Below are 18952 nucleotides of genomic sequence, written 5' to 3' on the forward strand. Positions count from 1 at the left end.
CATTAACTAAATTTAGCTAACTTCGAAAACAAAAAAACAACATTTTTCAATTATTTTGTTTTTTTTTGTATGTATGATAAGCGATTTAAGGTTCTAATTTAATTTATCTGTAACTTTCTTAGCGCTAAGAGCGAAATTCGACAACTTATATTATCTGAACGGCGAATACCACATCGACTTTCCTCGAAGCTTAATGATCGCGGGCGCACTTTGGCATTACGAACGCAGTCAGCAAGGCTTCGCAGCACCGGACAAGCTGCGTTGTCTCGGACCCACCAACGAACCCCTTTATCTTTCGGTGAGACATAGGCATGTTATATTTTTAAAAAGAAGACCAAATACCAATTACATATAAAAGTCGCGTATATAAAATATTGCAAGAATAAGTAAACACCTCTCAACCGCCTTTCAAAATCATTATCATTATAGAAACCCATACAAAACAGACAACGTGATACAAATATTTGCCATGCTGGGATGTGCATCAGGGTTGCAATGAATATGAAAATCATATTATTTATAAGCCGTATATACAAAATCTATTTTGGTGTTTCGTAATTAGTAAATAACATAGACTTAAGGTTGTCACACCAACAACTCAGAGACTGTAATTTTTTTAAATAACTCAATTGTCTATTTCGTAATATTGATTTTAGAAAATCGGTTATCTAATTGATTATGTTATATGCAAATAATTTCAGCTCCTACTGCAAGATCAAAACGTGGGCATTAGCTATGAATACAGCGTACCTTCCGCTTTAGCACCGCCTCCCAACCAACAATATAATTGGGTTCATGAAGAGTTTTCTGCATGTAGTGCATCTTGTGGTGGAGGTAACTTTTTTTTATTACAATACTTCCTTTCAGTTATTGATTAATTGTCTGTAATTACAATATACCCACTGATACCGAACATTTTCTTTTTTCATTCATTAGTCTTCATGTCTTATTCGATTTCTATTAAAAACAAAACTTTATTGCATCAGGTTATCAAACACGCCAAGTGACATGTCGATCACGCGAAGAACTAGAAGTAGTAAATGATACTCTTTGTGATGATGGCCTTAAACCCCCAACTAACCAGAGTTGTAATACCGAATCTTGCCCGGCACGATGGGTGGAGGGCCCTTGGAGCCCCTGCTCCAAGCCCTGCGGAGATGGAGGCACTCGATCCCGACAAGTTCACTGCGAGAAAATCATCACAAATGGGTACTACTAAGCTATCATATACGTTTTAGATAAAATAATCGATTTACACTAACAGCCTGTTAATGTCCCACTGCTGAGCTAAGGCTTCATCTCACTTTTTTGAGGAGAAGGTTTTGGAGCTCATTCCACCACGCTTCTCCAATGCGGGTTGGTAGAATAAGCTCCAAAAAATACACATGTGGCATAATTTCAATAAAATAAGACACTTGCAGGTTTACTCACGATGTTTTCCTTCACCATCAAGCACGAGATGAATTATAAACACAAATAAAGTACATGAAAATTCAGTGGTACTTGTCCGGGTTTGAACCCACGATCATCGGTTAAGATTCACGCCTTCTAACCACTAGGCCATCTCGGCAATGATAATCAATTAAATTTTTGAATATTTTGTTTTCAAAATATTAAATATTATGTATTTATAATTTTATAATAATTTTCAGATTCCCATCAATAGTATCAGATAAAGAGTGCTTCGACCTTCTAGGACCTAAACCAGAACTTTACCAGGAATGTAATAAAAACGCTACATGTCCTACTTGGTTTACTGGACCCTGGAAGCCAGTAAGTATATATTAGTAGGCTGGCCAAGTAATCAATATTATTATCAAATGTTGCACGATATTTATATCAAAAGCTTAGTAAAACAATTTAAATTATTTTTGTCGTCCTTAACCTAGTGTAACAAACTTTGCGGAGAAGGCACACAGACCCGTCAAGTAGTTTGCCACCAAAAGATGAATGGGCGAGTGGAAGTTTATGATGACAGCGTGTGCACGGAAGAAAAACCAATCGCAGAACAGACATGTATATTGCATCCTTGCGACGGTGTTGACTGGGTTCTCACTGAGTGGACTGGTGTAAGTTATCTTTACTTTATGTAAACTTAGAAGTTTCGATAGTCGTTTGAATATGAGCAAAAGCTTTTTGAAAATAAATAAAATGTATAGCGTAAAATGTATGATGGAATGAAGTCCTAATCACCATAAATTCTTTTTAAACTCAAACTATAAAATAATTTGAAGCTATTAAAGTACTGAATCTGTATGTTTTCATTAGTGTGATTCATGTTTGTCAACGATGCGCGCTCGTTCAGCGCACTGCGCTACCAAGGACCACAAAGTGGTAGACGCAAAGCTCTGTGCATACCACCCGACACCAAATCTTGAAGAGAAATGTGACCGGACCAAATTGCCGCCTTGCCAAACACTGTGGTATGCAACACAATGGAGCGAGGTGAGAAAAATACGTGTTTCTGATTTTTTATTTGTATTTACGTAACAAATAGGTATTCCTAGCAATAAGTTTAATTTACCAAAGTTTCAACTCTAGCCCTTAAATATGTATCTAGCATCTGAAATATAAAAACAGTAAGATTTATTTAATAATAAAATAACTATTCGTAGAAAAGGCATACCAAATAGTAATACTAATGTATTTATTAAAGCCTTGAAAATCTGGTCGGATAATGATAATGATGTCCTTATAATCTGGGACGGCAATCTGACACGACCAGAGAACTCACGCGCAGGACTAGTGGCTTTGTGTGCTTTCCTAAGCATGGTGTTAATGCTACTAACATTCAAACTCTAAGCTATTTTTTATTGACCTTTGATTTATCTTAAGATCTGCGGCCTTATAAGCTAGTCACTGAGCTCAGCTTTCAACCAATGTAGCCAAATTTATATGTGTTGTTAGATACAATAGATGTAGAATAAAGTTAAATGTTAATGAAACAAAAACAATCGGTAAGCATTACAAAATATGTTTTTAGTGTTCAGCAAAATGTGGAAAAGGGAACCAAACTCGTCGAGTTTTCTGTGGATTGTTTGATGGAGTTGCAGTAACGAAAGTTGACGACGACCGATGTGACAAAAGCTCAAAGTACAAAGATACTAAAGAATGCGAAGTGCCAAAGGAAAAATGTCCTGCCAAATGGTTTGCAGGGCCCTGGTCGGAGGTAGGAGCTTTAATTATTCTGTATTCTGACCATATTAACAGACGATTTGTTGAGGATATCAAATAAATAAATAATTAAACGTCAAATAACAATAAATATTAATTATAATAACTGAAGTACTTACAAAAATAGAAATGATGGCCAAAATTATAAAAAAGAGCTCAAAACTAAAAACTTTGTTTCTACCAGTGTACCAAAAAATGCGACGGAGGTGAACAATACCGTCGCGTAATGTGCCTGAGTGGAGGGCGCGAAGTGCTCGAGTGTGACGAGCACGACGTGCTAGACTCTAGTCAGTCCTGTAACACGAACCCCTGTGGCATAGGTAAGCTATAAGTGTCAGTTTTAGATCATTTAAAGTTTCTCAAAACTAAGAATGCTTGCAGAAAATTATTATTTTCAAATTAGATAAACGTGACAGAAAAAAAAGTACAATAAACAGTTCAATTGTTTTATTTGTCTACTAAATGCATCAATGCATTTTATTATATAAAATAGTATTTTGGAAAATTTAAATAGTTATCGAAAGTTAAATTGACAGTTTTTGTTAATACTTTCAGATGAAATGCTCCCACTTGATTCAAAATCAACTCCAATAATGGATGATTATGAATATGAAGACTGCATAGACGAAGAGGAGGAATATCCCGAGGAAAACGCAGAAGCTTTCGATACTAGCCTTATGGATCTTGGTATGACATTGGTGAGTAGTAGACATGATGATGATTTCGATAACAGTCACCATTTTTAACAAAGCCTAGCCAATGTATATATTATCGCGCACAAACACAAGTGCACTCTCTATTCCGGCACTCTCATAATCCGATGAGATGACAAATCCGACTCGATCGCAAATAGTCCAGATGGAAGACAAATTGTGTATATATATAGGATATCCATACACACTATTAATATACAAACTGGGGTCTGCTACTTAAAAAATCTAACTAAAATCTACTGCCAAAAAGCAAAACTTAGTATTGTTGTGGTCCGGACCACATGGTAATTACAAGCACAAGAAATATAACATTTTAGTTTCCAAGATTGGTGTCGCATTGACGATGTAAAGGATGATATTTATTTAATATTTCTTTTAACTACGGACACACCAATAGAGCATGAGATCTTATAAATCTGATTTTCTTTTATTCTATTACAGGTTCCTGACTTCAAATATGGTAAATATATATTTACAGATATAGTTGATTAACTAGTTAGTTGATTCTATAACATTAATTATACTGCTCAAACCGTTCATACATTTTTACAGAAAGTTTCACGACCCCAAGTGAATTGGATGAAGACTATGGATCAGGTTCAGGTAGCAACTAATTGCTATTGCTTGTGATATACACACGTCTAACGTGTGGTCTGTAAAATTGTGTTTGTTTTAGGAGAAACTGAGTTGACAGATGGTACTGATGTAACGGATTCATCAACCGAAACTACGATTATATTAAGCACGGATGAATCTAAATCTACTCCGATAGATGTATCAAGTACAACAGATGTTAGCTCAGAAATTACCCCAACTACAGAAGAAACAATCGAAGATGAAACAGACACAAGTGAGACTAAAGGTAATAAAAGTATATCTAATGAATAACATTCAATATACGAATACATAATTTGCATAGAAATGTAAATATTTGCTAGTAATATACTAATTACTAACGTGTTCCTAATTTACAGAAACTGTTGTAACAACAGACGCAATAACAGACTCCACGGAGTCGTCCACGTTGAGCGGTTCAGACTCAACGACAGATAGTTTATGGTCAAAAGCATCCTCTGATTATGAATCAACGACAATAACCGTAACAGAATCTTCGGAAGATATAGATACCGAATCAACAGCAGTTACTGACATTGATTCAATAAAAACTACAGATATTGATTCAAAGGCAACAACTGAAATTATTTCTACAGAAACTACTGATATTAGTTCAATTTCAACTGCAGAAACTAAAGATATTGAAGTAACTGAAACGACTGAAACGGGTTCTACAGAAACTACAATCACCGACTTGACAGTAACATCTACTGAAAGTACTGAAACATCTGAAACTATGAAATCAGAATCACCAGTTACAGATTCAACAGTTACGGACTTGACAACAGAAACGGAATCTGGGTCTACAGATATTTCCGTTACAGATACTACAATAGAAAAGGAAACCGTTTCTACCGAAACAACAGCTTCTGAACTAACAGATTTAACAGAAACGACAGAAATTAGTTCAACATCAATTATTGATTCAACAATAACCACAGAAAGTGAGACCGAAACCTCCGATACTGCATCTACGGATGTAACCGAAACAGAAATAAGCACTACAGAGAGTAGTACCACTATAATTACTGAGACGTCAAGTAAGTTCACAATTAAAATATTTTTATAATAGCTTTAATTAAACGATCATATAAATTTATATGATGTTCCTTAAATTGTATTTATACATTGGCAGAATAGTTTGAGCTCAAATAGCGTAGTATAGCGTAGTGTAGCGTATACATGTCAGGAAAATAAAAGAAAATAATGGTATAACTAAATAAATCTGAATTTGATATTTACAAAAAAAACCTTTAGTTAGAAGTTATGTTTCCTTTATTTTCTTATAGTTTTTTTCTGTTTTTAATAACAATACTTCAAATATCAAGTACTTACCATTCCATCTTTATAGGTGTTTATTTATTTAAGAAAGAAAGCCAACAATATACACCATAAATATAAAATTATAGTAATAAATTAAAAAAACTATCACTATTACTACAAAACAACCAACCAACTATCACTATCACAACCCACAAACTATCACTACAAAAATACTATCAACCAATTTCTTTTCTAAAATAAACTATTATATTTAGCCTCTGATACGGAAACTACTTCGACTGAGGAAACTCCTGAAGATACTACTTTAAGTTCAACTGAGGGTGAATCGACAATAACTACAGAAGCCGAAAGTAGTACTTCTACAGATGAGGAATCAACTGAATCAACAAGTAGCTCAGATACCGTTTCAACAATAAGTACATTGGAAACAACTGAAGTTAGCACTACATACGCTACCGAATCGAGTTCAGAAAATGCAGCAACCACAGAATCATCTGCAACAGAGTCTACCGACGAAAGTACTACACAAGTACCTGATTTAAGTACAACTGCAGAACCGGCAGAAACTTCTGAATCTGTTAGTACCAGCGAGAGTTCCACCATCGAAGGTAACTATTAGAGTAAATTATTTAATTGTACAAAGAAATAATAATAATATAATACTGTTTACTTATAGAAAAACGTTTCATATAACTAAATAGTTTAGCCATACCAACCTTAAAAATAATCTACTAATATATCAAAATCTTTACGATCGTAATGTTGTTACAGAGAGCACGGGAAGTACTACCGTCAGCAGTTCGACGTCCCTGGATGACCTTTCGACAACTGAACAATCGAGTACGTGTGAAATAAATTAGCGCAATAAAATAATTACATAAAGGTGTTTTTGTCACTTCATTATATTTTCTCAGCATCATGGACTTGGACGACGGTAGTTGTTGGCTCAACTAAAAAACAACGCTGCAAAGCCAAAAAGAAGACAGCTAAGTGTATTCGCAGCAAATTCGGTTGCTGCCCTGATAAAAGAACGCCTGCTGCTGGGCCATTTGATGAAGGTACGCCGCAAATTTGATTTCGAGAAATGTAAAATCTCTTAGATAATAACTAATAATATTACTTTTTATGGCGATAAGGTTGTCCGAACCCGGAGACCTGCAGAGACTCTAAATTTGGTTGCTGTCCCGACGGTGTGTCGCCTGCAAGTGGTCTTCGTGGAGCCGGCTGTCCAGTCACTCCATGTAATGAAACTTTGTATGGATGTTGTAAGTCGGACAACATTACAGCAGCTGAGGGTAACGATCAACAAGGTTGTCCTGCACCTCTACCACCCTGTCGTAATTCCAAGTAAGGAATAATGCTTACGTAAATTAATTGAGATATTAAAAATATAATATTTATGTTTTTAAATACAATTGTGATATTTCAGACATGGCTGTTGCAAAGATGACAAAACAGAGGCAAAGGGTCCACACAAAGAAGGCTGTCCAGAAACAGGTAAGCATCTAAAATCGTAGTCATTTATAACAGCCTTGTAACAGCGAAAGTAAAAATACATTTTCATCGTTTTTTGCACAAGTTTACTAGTAGTAGGTGCCAACTGCACATTGTGCCAATGATTTTATTAAAACGTAATTTAATTAAGTTGCAGAGACTGAAAAACCTGATATCACGGCGGCAGAAAAGGATTGCTCCGTCTCAGAATTTGGATGTTGTTATGACAATGAGACTGATGCTTCCGGACCGAATGGAGAAGGATGTCCGTGCAGTATTTCTGAGTTCGGTTGCTGTCCTGATGGTGTTTCAACAGGTAAATTATATATCTGAAACTAGAGGATCTCTTTTAGTAAACCCTAAAAGAGCTGAACATTTTTCGATTTGTTTCTCTCTACTACATACTTGTATCAATGATTATTCGAAAAATATTATACATTTATATGTAAAAAACATTGTGATTTTCAGCTCGAGGTACTAATTTGGAAGGTTGCGTAATGTCTTGCAATACGTCTGCTTACGGCTGCTGCCCTGACGGAGAGACCCCGGCACACGGACTAGAACTAGAGGGTTGCTGTTTACAGTACGCGTTCGGATGTTGTCCTGATAATTACAAACCAGCTGAAGGTCCACATTTGGAAGGTGAGCTATATCATTTTCGAAGATAGTGTTTAGTTATGTGTGTACGCATCGATAAATAAACTATTGTTTCTACAAAAAGGATGTGGTTGCGAATATGCCCATTATGGATGCTGCCCGGATAATATCACTGTAGCGCGAGGACCGAAAAGTGAAGGCTGTGGGTGTCAGTACACTCAATATGGATGTTGTCCAGATAGGTAAGCCTATAAAGACCAATAAGCAATAAGAAACTGTTTGAATTTCACCTATATTAAGGAGTAGATGACATGTAAATGTCCTGTTTACTGTATGTATTGATATACAAATGTACATTTATATATATACTACTGTACACTACTAACTACTAGAACTTACTACTCGACTAACCGTAAATGTTTATAATATTAAGTATTCCAAACGATTCCTGAACATTATTTTCGACTTCACGTCACGAGCTTAGCTATAGTGTAAATTTTCTTTAAGACAATCTCAGCATTCACCTTATTTTTAATTATTAATCGCTTACATATTATTTATTGTAAAGGCTCTTAATTCCACAGGCACACAGAAGCTAAGGGTCCGGACTTCGACGGCTGTGGCTGTCACACATACCAATTCGGCTGCTGTGATGACGGTGTCACAGTCGCCAGCGGCCCGAACCAACAAGGTTGTCTATGTCAACAGTCCAAGTACGGATGTTGCGGAGACGAGATTACAGCCGCTAGAGGTCCCAATAAGGACGGTTGTGACTGCTCTAACAGCAAATATGGTTGTTGTCCTGATGGAATCACTGAGGCGAAGGGCAAGAACTTCCTAAACTGCACTGACATTCCCGATAACCGACAAGGTACATACATAAAAAATATTCTCCGATTAATGAGAAATATTTATATTATATGACACAATAGTTTTAGCTCGGACCAAGGTTATAAATAGTATGTTAATATATTTAGATGTTTTAGAAATAAAAAGCTATATACAATTCACAGAAATAGAAATATTTAATTGTATTAATTAAATGTAAATATTAATAAACACATAATAATAATTCTAATTATAGCCGCCTGTGCATTTGCAAACGACCGAGGTTCATGTCGAAACTTCTCCGTGTATTGGTACTACGATATGACGTACGGGGGCTGTTCTCGGTTTTGGTACGGCGGGTGTGAGGGCAACGAAAACAGATTCGTTAGCAAAGATGAGTGCGAAGACGTTTGTGTGCGACCAACGCCAAAGGGTATGTCTTTCCTTCAATAAAAAATATAAAGATAAAACTATTTCGGTTCGGTTTAAAAATTATTTTCATTATTTTATTCTTACGTTTGCTCATAGCAGTAATATAATTTCTGATCCACCTACAGAAACCTGCAACCTACCGAAGGTGAAAGGTGCATGTACTGGTTACCACGTCCGCTGGTACTATGATTCTGCCCGCGAACAATGCTCCCAGTTTGTTTACGGTGGATGCCTCGGCAATGCCAACAACTTCGACTCCAGGGAACTCTGTCAACAACGCTGCGAACCACAGAGGAGCGCAGGTAGTTATTATTTATAATAGGTATATTTAGTTGTTTCAAAAGATATCTAGGTAGTATTTTATGACACTAAAAAAAGAATTCGGTACTTTTTGACCACCATCCTTGCTAATGCTATAATTCTTAGAACTCTATGTGCTGATATGGTATATACGTGCTATGGTTGCTAACACACATAGATAAAATAAAAAAGCGACAGAAAAATCTTATACAATTGTTAATTAATTTGATTTGTAAAATTATAACAATATAAGATATGATAATAATTGAAAAAAAAATTAAATGAATACCTATTTATGAATATGTCTTTTTCCAAAAAGACCAATGCAATCTTGAAATCGAACGCGGACCATGTGCCGGCAACTTCCAACGTTGGGGCTTCAACAGCGAGCGACGGCGTTGCGAGCAGTTCGTATGGGGTGGTTGTGGCGGCAACGACAACCGCTTCAGTTCCGAGGCCGCCTGCTTGTTGCGTTGCGATCCACCCGGCGCGCCACAGCGTGAGTACATCCGCTTATTTACGAGCTAATAATATTATTAACAATATTTATTTTAATTTAGTTTTGCGGATTTCTCACAAATCATCAAAATATTAACCACACTTTTTTATTCTGCTTTGTAGTTTTTGCACATAATTTACGGTAGTACTGCGTTTGGCGAAGTGTGTTTTCTTATTTACATTAATCCATCGATTTTTGGTTCACTCAGCAGCATTGGGGCAATTGATTCGAGGAAATGTAAATAAGCAAACATTTTGGTGTATTTTTTGGGGGTTCATTCCATGTTTGAATGGAGTGTTTGTAATAATTGCAAATACACCAAATATTGAATCAAAGCCAAGTGAAGTGCTATGATTTAGAATAATTATATTTTATAGAAAACACTTTAAAGCTTGAAAAACCATTCGGTATCATTTATTTGCTTGCAAATGGAGTGTGAAACTAAAAATGGTGACAGATCCTGTAGTGCTAAAAATTAGTTAACATTTAGACTTTAAAACATAAATCATTTAGAAACATCTGGTGATAGTTGTATTGCATTTAGTTAAAGTAGTTAGTACTGACCAATTTTATTATAATTCTTCATTAACGTGACAAACATACGATCCATATTCATTTACATATGACTTTCAATACGACTGAAGTTCAGGACATTTTTAAAGAGACAAAGGATCTTTTGTCATGTCAATGAGGAAAAAACTAACATGGTTGCACGGTACAGAGGCATGTTCGCTACCACAAGAGGCAGGCAACTGCACTGAGAAGCATCCCGCCTGGTCATTTAGTGCCACCGAGAATCGCTGCGTGCCCTTCTATTATTCTGGCTGTGGTGGAAACAATAATCGTTTCAACGACGAACGGACTTGTACTAACGCTTGTCCAAGTGCTTACGGTAAGTTTGTCTTGATAAAATGCACATTTTATAATGATGTATAAAGATAAGTCGTATTGAATTAAGTATTACCGCGGATACACTTCAAACTTTTATATTAAACTGTATACATCAGAAACTATGATCGTCTATAAATACCGTCACTTTAGAATGAGTTCATAATTTATAAGTAAGTTTATAAATCAATCATACCAAATGTTTTGCTGGTCTACCGTCAGTAAGGTGTGTATTTATTTACCTCAAACCTAGTTTTTTTTCTAGAAATTAAAATAAATAGTAAGTAGCCAAGTAACATCTTAATCTTGTAATGGGTGATGGTTGTCTAACACTAACAAACGTATTTAGTCACAAAATTATGTTTGCATGTTGTTGCTTAACAAGAATTTTTAATGACAAATATTGTATTGCATAATAAAATAATCCCAAATGTTACAGAAAAAGAAATATGTACATTGCCTGCTTTGACGGGCGACTGTGCCGACTACACACAGAGATGGTTTTACGACACCAAAAACAAGAGGTTAGATACTTTCTGTACAAAAACGAAATTTTTATAGATATTTCAGTTTTAAAATCAATCAGTAATTTTTCAATGTTTCAATGTTTTTGTTGTGTGTTTTTAGCTCAAGGTATATGATGTCAATTATAAAATAGGGTAGCGGACGGCAAATGTACTATCTGATGACAATCGCCCATAGACATTGGCGCTGTAAATATTTACCATTCCTTACATCTATAATGCGCTGCCAACCTTGGGAACTAATATGTGATATCCCTTGTGCCTTGTGGTAGTTACTGGCTCTCCTTTTTCAAATCGAAATACGACCATACTAAGTATTGCTGTTTGGTGGTAAAATAAATAATGAGCGAGTGGTACCTAACTAGACGGGATTTCACAAGGGTCTACCACCAAGTAAATAGGTTTTCAACAACTCATTTGATGGCATCTCATCTGTATCAAAATTATTTTAGATGTCGTCAGTTCTATTACGGTGGATGCGGTGGTAACGAAAACAACTTCGATTCGGAACGTGAATGTGAGGACAGCTGTATGGAGCGAGTGGTCATTACAACCCTTTCTCCGCCTAGGCAAACAACATCGCAACCTTCACCGTATGAACACGATAGACCAGGTATGAAAACAAATACAATGATAACTTTCCACTGGTTTTAATTTGGGTATATTATTTTATTATTATTTAAATTATATTTATGTAATCAATAAATGAAGATATTTTATATTAGTTAAATTCTTGTATTTAATAAATAAGATGATTAACTAAAATTGATCGACGTGACTTATTGTTACGAACTTTGAGTAAAGTTGACTTAGTATTATTATAAGAATTGACGTCTCGTTGGTCTAGTGGCTTGATGTAGGGCCGCAAACCGGTAGGTCCTGGGTTTAATTCCCAGGTCGGGCCAATAAAAGTTATTGGGTTTTTCTGTCAGAAAATTCTCAGTAGCAGCCCGGAGTCTGGACGTTGGAGTTGTGTTCACTCCCGTGCCTCAGAAAGCACGTAAAAGTCGTTGGTCCTGCGCCTGAACTCTTTCCGGTCGTGTCGGATTGCCGTCCCATCAGATTATGAGAGTAAGGGAATAGAGAGTGCACCTATGTTTGCGCACACACTTGCAATGTAATATCTTCTGCGTAGTTGGCTAATATTTCTTGAGATTGGCCGCCGTGGCCGAAATCGGTCTGGAGGACATTATTATTATAAGAATTGATTCCCAACAAAATATAACATGAAACACTTTCACAAAGCAAACTTAACCGGTTTAAAGAAAAATCGACTTTTACGTATTTGTTCTTTCTGAATAGTAACTTACTATTTGATAACTGCATACGATTAAGTAGGTAATAAATGTCGCACGTTTGATTTTCATAGAATTTGACGTACTTTATGTACATTTATACATATGTATGTCGAGTTCAATGATAATTTATATCTATTGATATTTTTATATAACGTGTTTATTTGTAACTGTTATCGAAATGAGGCTCGAAATGAGTCAAAAATAATGTCGAATATTTTTTTAGTGAATACTAAAGACAGTTCATTTATACATTATATAAAAATACGTTTGCTATTTCTTTATAGACTTCTGTTACCTGGAGATCGATGCGGGACCATGCACGCAATGGCAGACGCGCTGGGCATTCGACACGGCGACGGGCGCGTGTACGCAATTCCAGTACGGAGGCTGCGAAGGCAACCGCAACAACTTCCCCAACGAGAACTACTGCATCTCCTACTGTGCGCCCGCACCCGCATCCGCCACCACCACCACGCGCCAATCCGCCCTTGAGAACCGCTTCGGCCCGGAGAACATGCGGGGTAAACATAATCTGGAATATTATATTGGTATCATACCTTAGGGTACCTTAGGGTTATCGCTCAACTTTTGTTCTTCAACGTTTTAGAACACTTTCAGATCTCTATCACTATTTCATTAAATGAAATCACTGCATGTTCAAGTTGTGTATTCACGATTTAAATTAAATATATTTTTCTTAACCAATAACTACATTGATCTGCCAGATGTCTGTCAGCAACCAATGCTGGCGGGTCCGTGCGACCAGTCACTAATGCAATGGTTCTACGATGCGACTAGTGATGCTTGTAGCCAGTTTACTTACGGCGGATGTGAAGGCAATGCTAATCGGTAAGGCTTTCTCTCGACACGATCCTTATTCTAAGATATAAATAAAAAAACAATTAAATAAAACTTAAAACTTAACTTTACTGGTGGTAGGGCTTTGTGCAAGCTCGTCTGGGTAGGTACCACCCACTCATCAGATATTCTACCGCAAAACAGCAATACTTGATATTGTTGTGTTCCGGTTTGAAGGGTGAGTGAGCCAGTGTAATTACAGGCACAAAGGACATAAAATCTTAGTTCCCAAGGTTGGTGGCGCATTGGCTATAAGCGATGGTTGACATTTCTTAGAATGCCAATGACCACTAACCATCAGGTTGCCCATATGCTCGTCCACCTTCCTATTCTATAAAAAAATAAAAAAAAATAAAAACTGTTGTTAGATAATTTGGTTAAATTAACTGTTACTTATAGATTCAACACTCAAGAAGAATGCGAGCGACGGTGCAGATCGGGCGCACCTAAATCACAAGCTCTCTCGACGACCACTTCTTCGACCACCACCATAGCCGCGGTATTATACGATATACTATCAATAGTTATTCAAACATTACGGCAAAATAATCAACTCACGTCTTACGTTACTTACCTATAATTAATAAATTATTCCTATAGGAGTACATTCCAACCGAATGCCAAGTGTCCCCAACGCTCGAGGAGTGCAGAGGTGAGGGAATGGTTTGGTTCCTGGACCTACGACAGCGAGCTTGTGTGGCACATGACAACCAAGCTTCGGGTGCAGGGTGCAGACACACCGGTGTCTTCAGTTCAGAGGAGGCCTGCGAACGTTCTTGTGGAGCTTTTAGAGATCTCGGTGGGTACATTTTCTACGTACATAATACATAGTACCAAATGAAACCATCAGATATTAATTTATTTAAAAAAAATGTAATAATCTTATCTTATATATATTATATTTTATTTTATATATAAGTAATATTACATTTTTTATATCACTATATTATCGCTACTTTTATATAACGTTAGACATTTATTGAGGAGAAGGTTGTGGAGCTTATTCCACCACGCTGCTCCAATGCGGGTTGGTAGAATACACATGTGGCAGAATTTCAATTAAATTAGACACATGCAGGTTTCCTCACGATGTTTTCCTTCACCGGAATAAGCTCCACAACCTCCTCCTCAAAAGGGAGAGGAGGCCTTAGCCCAGCAGTGGGACATTAACAGGCTGTTACTGTAGACATTTATTCATTTCAATACCACCTTTTATAAAATATTTTTGAACCAGAAAATGTACAACATTTATGAAATACAAAACGTACGAACGTATCGTATTATTATTTCTGGGTAAAAACAAAATATTACTCTTATAAAACCAATAGCTTGATTGAATGGGGCAAATAAATAATATCAATAGTTTTTATTTACCGATTAGCTGTGAATCATGTGAATATATACATATATGTTATATTTGAAATAACAGCGAATTTTATGTCTGTCAGATGTATGTCGGTACGAACTGGACCCTGGACCATGCCGCGCGTCCATCACCAAGGTGTACTACGACAACACGGCAGGTCGCTGTGAGGAGTTTACGTACGGTGGCTGTCACGGTGGTCCCAATCGCTTCTCCACCATAGAAGAATGCGAACAAATCTGCAGACCCAACACTGGTAACTTTTTTATATTTATTTTTATAGCAAGCGAATAGGTATTTGAATAACGTCTACTAGCGCAATACGAAATTCGATTCGTGTTCGTTCAATACCTCATTTTATATGATAACACCGTAATAGCCTGTGAATGTCCCACTGCTGGGTTAAAGGCCTCCTCTCCCTTTTTGAGGAAAAGTTTTGAAGCTTATTCCACCACCCTGGTCAGTGCGGATTGGTGGAATACACATGTGCAGAATTTCAGTGAAATTAGACACATGCAGGTTTCCTCACGACGAATTTCTTCACCGTAAAGCACGAGATGAATTATAGTCACAAATTAAGCACATGAAAATTCAGTGATGCTTGCCCGGGTTGAACCCACGATTATCGGTTAAGATTCACGCGTTCTTACCACTGGGCCATCTCGGCTTATATGATAACACGAAGAAAAGAAAAAAGTATTGATTTATCTCATCTTAATGAAAACAAGTGTTTCTGTGTTTACGATTTTTATGAATGGTGTTTCAACAGATCCATGTAGACAGACTCCAGAGCCTGGTAACTGTCTGGCGAATCTATACATGTGGTACTACGATGCAGCGCGCGATGAGTGTGGACAGTTCATTTATGGCGGCTGCAACGGAAACGACAACAGGTACGGATTTTAATTGGATCTTTTTTGTATCTTTGGAAATACATTGCTGGAATTCATAAATATATCATAATTTTTGAATCTTAGAACAACTAAATAAAACATTATGATTTATTTGTAATAACATAATATTGACTAGTAATTGTTTTTCTTTTCTAAAAGGTTCGAAACTCGAGAAGAATGCGAAGGCCGTTGCAAAAAGAGTTCAACAACGACAGTTGCTTCCGTCCGGGAGACTACAATTCCGACGATTCCAGAAGTCGTTCCTACCAACACTCCCCTGGTATATCTTAGCAGTATTAAGATCTGAGCATGCTCTGAAAACAGTTCTATTATTCTTAAAACAATTTACAATTATCATTTAGTTAAGTGTTTTAAATACGCTAATGATAAAATTACTCTTTATTAAAAAATGCTTTTAATAAATTAATTTTATAATAAACTTAACGCTATTTATTATTTCCTCGTAGTCAACGGACTTGGAATGCGCAACTCCCCACTCATTGGAGGCCTGCGGAGAAAACATTACAATTTATTACTACGACACGAAGACTCAAGCATGCTTAGCTGGCGACTTCGGTGCTTGTCGGTACCCGAACAGTTATCGAACAGAGGAAGAATGTGAAAGAAGGTGCGGTGCATTCAGAGGCCTCGGTAAGTCTATTTATTCGATGAAATAATTTATAGTTATAATATGTATTTAGTAATTCTATACCAATTTTTATTTTTAATATTTCATCACATAATTTGTCTTAGACGTATGTGGCTCACCTCTCGACCCTGGGCCATGTATATCCGCAATCACCAAAGTCTACTGGAACTCCGTATCGGGTCGGTGCCTGAACTATGCATACGGTGGCTGCCTCGGAGGACCCAATCGCTTCTCGACCGTTGATGAGTGCGAAGAAGTCTGCGGAGGCACAGGTCCAGGTACAAAAATTCATAACTCCACTGTGATTCTTTCACGTCTATATTTCTTCACACTTTCTGAATCGACCCCACCAATACAAACTGACTTCCGGAATCGGCTTCCACGACGCATATCTAAGTAGTGGTCAGTCGAGTACATCATCTGTACGTACGCGGCGCGGCGCAGAGCCGGCGTGCCTGCAGGCGGTGTCGTCGGGCGAGGCGGGCTGCGGCCTGTCCTCGCGCCGCTGGTACTACAGCGCCGCCAGCGGGGACTGCTTGGCCTTCGTGTACGCGAGCTGCGGTGGCAACGACAACAACTTCCTCTCGTACGAGGAGTGTGCACTCCTCTGCATGAGGACGCCCGCCGGTACGGTGCTCGCTCATCGTCGCTTTGCACTCGCCTCATATCGATTGTGTATTTTGTCGCTATTGTAAAAACAATTTTATGTGATATCGTTCGTTGTCAACTTTGTTTTAATATACAAAAAAATATGCATGTGAGCTGCCGTGAGAAGTCGTCGCCGTATTCGTCTATTGCTATCTTCCACTGCTTGCACGCTTACATTACTTCTATATCACGAAATTGCACATTCTGTTTTTTATATAAAATGTAACATAAAGAAAATATAAAATTAAAGTGTTTATTCAAATCGTAAGCAAAAGGTACGTTAGCACAATTTTGTATAATATATGTGCGTCGCTTTTTTTTTATTGTCTAAGCCATCTTGGATACATAAAAACGATTGATTTTTTTTAAATTATTCAATCGCCGGTTACTGTTTTATATTCAGGAATCAGTTGACTGATATTTGGCTTGTCCGCAGAGGTCGACACTCATGAGACCGAGGTGGGTGGCAATGAGGTGCTGCCAGATTGCGACCGCTTTAACGAGGAATGCTCGACGCTGCGTTGCGAGTACGGCGTGCAGCGCACGCGCACGGCCGGAGGTTGCGAGCGTTGTGCGTGCGTACCTGTAGATGTTAACTGCGAGCTATTACGCCACGAGTGCGAAAGCTTACTTTGCACCTACGGCGTACATCGAACTACCGGTCCCGAGGGTTGCGAGAGGTATTATGATATTAATAACGGTAAAAAGATACAAATAAAAAAATATGATAATTTGGTTTAATTTTGAATTAAATCTCAATATATTTTTGCAACAGATGTAAATGTATCGACCACCCTTGTGCAAACAAGGACTGCCCTGACGGTGAGCGCTGCGTAGCGACAGCTTACAGAGATCCAATCACGCAGGACGCCCGCTACTCAGCCGACTGCAGGATCGGTAAGTCTATTGATAATTCGAATTATATACAAATATTTTACATATTATCAAATAAATTTCTAATGTTTTTACAGCGAATAAAACTGGATCCTGTCCACCGGAAAGTGTCATACCTGCAGTGGCGGATGGACAGTGCAGACGTGAATGTAACGACGATGCGGATTGTCTCGGCGTAGGCAAGTGCTGCTCGAGTGGATGCAGCCAGCTGTGCCTTGAACCGCTTTCTGCCACCAGCCCCGCGCCACGCTATACCACGCGTGCTCCCGGTAAGAACTAGTGCATTAACACGACAGAAATTTAGTTCATGTTGATTTCCTCTATCTGGTAGAACATTATAAATAAGAAGCCTCATATTACATGTATAATATCATTGGTAGATATAATTTAGAAAATTGCTCTAATTTTATGAGAGAATGGACAGAACGGTCTATATATATATATATCTTCATTACGTGTATTGAATATTCACAACACTTCGCGAAATTGAAATGTTTGTTTGTATGACAGAACTACCACAGGCACCTAGTGCCAACGTTGAAGAAACGCAACCTGAGCTGGTAGCAAGCGAGGGTGACAAGGCCACGCTTCGCTGCGTGTTCCACGGTAACCCTCCACCCAAGATCACCTGGCGACGAGGAGCCGTCACGGTTAGTGTTACACGAAACCAATTGCTTGCTTGACTAACAAATGGACTACCTGATAACGATAAGTGGTCACCATAAACATTGGAACTATAGGAAGGATGAAAAAAAAGTTTTAAATATTCAATAAACCTAAATGCCAACCATGGGAACTAGATTATAAAATTATGTTCCGTGACTTGTCTGTGCCGTGTTTGTCTCAAACAAAAAAGCGCAGTAAAGTGCTGTTTGGCATCGGTATAAATGATAACTGGTACCTTCCTAGACACACAAAGTCCTATCAGCATAAAAAAACGCGATCAATGTCAATAGTGATATATAGAAGTCAAAAAGTACCAGCTTATAAATGACCCTTTG

At 37.6% G+C, this 18952-nt stretch overlaps 1 protein-coding gene across 6 annotated transcripts in view; it reads left to right on the forward strand.

Moving 5' to 3' along the window:
* Positions 1 to 18952, forward strand: part of LOC126775924 (papilin) — an 85485-nt gene that overhangs the window by 60014 nt on the left and 6519 nt on the right. For 2 of the 6 annotated variants that reach the window (XM_050498096.1, XM_050498100.1), the window contains exons 8-49: positions 123 to 298; positions 702 to 834; positions 987 to 1209; positions 1653 to 1773; positions 1890 to 2069; positions 2269 to 2445; positions 2984 to 3169; positions 3359 to 3494; positions 3730 to 3872; positions 4329 to 4347; positions 4440 to 4490; positions 4564 to 4749; positions 4862 to 5542; positions 6041 to 6394; positions 6558 to 6626; positions 6701 to 6844; positions 6923 to 7133; positions 7216 to 7283; positions 7432 to 7596; positions 7749 to 7922; positions 8002 to 8119; positions 8462 to 8748; positions 8962 to 9138; positions 9263 to 9439; positions 9757 to 9936; positions 10658 to 10828; positions 11264 to 11348; positions 11801 to 11961; positions 12931 to 13167; positions 13372 to 13495; positions 13904 to 14003; positions 14105 to 14303; positions 14953 to 15123; positions 15637 to 15760; positions 15920 to 16040; positions 16228 to 16411; positions 16514 to 16687; positions 16854 to 17036; positions 17494 to 17737; positions 17833 to 17954; positions 18029 to 18220; positions 18462 to 18601. In XM_050498096.1, the coding sequence (XP_050354053.1) occupies positions 123 to 298; positions 702 to 834; positions 987 to 1209; positions 1653 to 1773; positions 1890 to 2069; positions 2269 to 2445; positions 2984 to 3169; positions 3359 to 3494; positions 3730 to 3872; positions 4329 to 4347; positions 4440 to 4490; positions 4564 to 4749; positions 4862 to 5542; positions 6041 to 6394; positions 6558 to 6626; positions 6701 to 6844; positions 6923 to 7133; positions 7216 to 7283; positions 7432 to 7596; positions 7749 to 7922; positions 8002 to 8119; positions 8462 to 8748; positions 8962 to 9138; positions 9263 to 9439; positions 9757 to 9936; positions 10658 to 10828; positions 11264 to 11348; positions 11801 to 11961; positions 12931 to 13167; positions 13372 to 13495; positions 13904 to 14003; positions 14105 to 14303; positions 14953 to 15123; positions 15637 to 15760; positions 15920 to 16040; positions 16228 to 16411; positions 16514 to 16687; positions 16854 to 17036; positions 17494 to 17737; positions 17833 to 17954; positions 18029 to 18220; positions 18462 to 18601 (7268 nt within the window). The remainder of the gene's footprint in view (positions 1 to 122; positions 299 to 701; positions 835 to 986; positions 1210 to 1652; positions 1774 to 1889; positions 2070 to 2268; positions 2446 to 2983; positions 3170 to 3358; positions 3495 to 3729; positions 3873 to 4328; positions 4348 to 4439; positions 4491 to 4563; positions 4750 to 4861; positions 5543 to 6040; positions 6395 to 6557; positions 6627 to 6700; positions 6845 to 6922; positions 7134 to 7215; positions 7284 to 7431; positions 7597 to 7748; positions 7923 to 8001; positions 8120 to 8461; positions 8749 to 8961; positions 9139 to 9262; positions 9440 to 9756; positions 9937 to 10657; positions 10829 to 11263; positions 11349 to 11800; positions 11962 to 12930; positions 13168 to 13371; positions 13496 to 13903; positions 14004 to 14104; positions 14304 to 14952; positions 15124 to 15636; positions 15761 to 15919; positions 16041 to 16227; positions 16412 to 16513; positions 16688 to 16853; positions 17037 to 17493; positions 17738 to 17832; positions 17955 to 18028; positions 18221 to 18461; positions 18602 to 18952) is intronic. The other 4 variants (XM_050498098.1, XM_050498101.1, XM_050498097.1 and 1 more) reach the window with 3 other exon arrangements.

Source organism: Nymphalis io, chromosome 19 (genome assembly GCF_905147045.1).
Source record: "Nymphalis io chromosome 19, ilAglIoxx1.1, whole genome shotgun sequence".
Taxonomy (NCBI): Eukaryota; Metazoa; Arthropoda; class Insecta; order Lepidoptera; family Nymphalidae; genus Nymphalis; species Nymphalis io.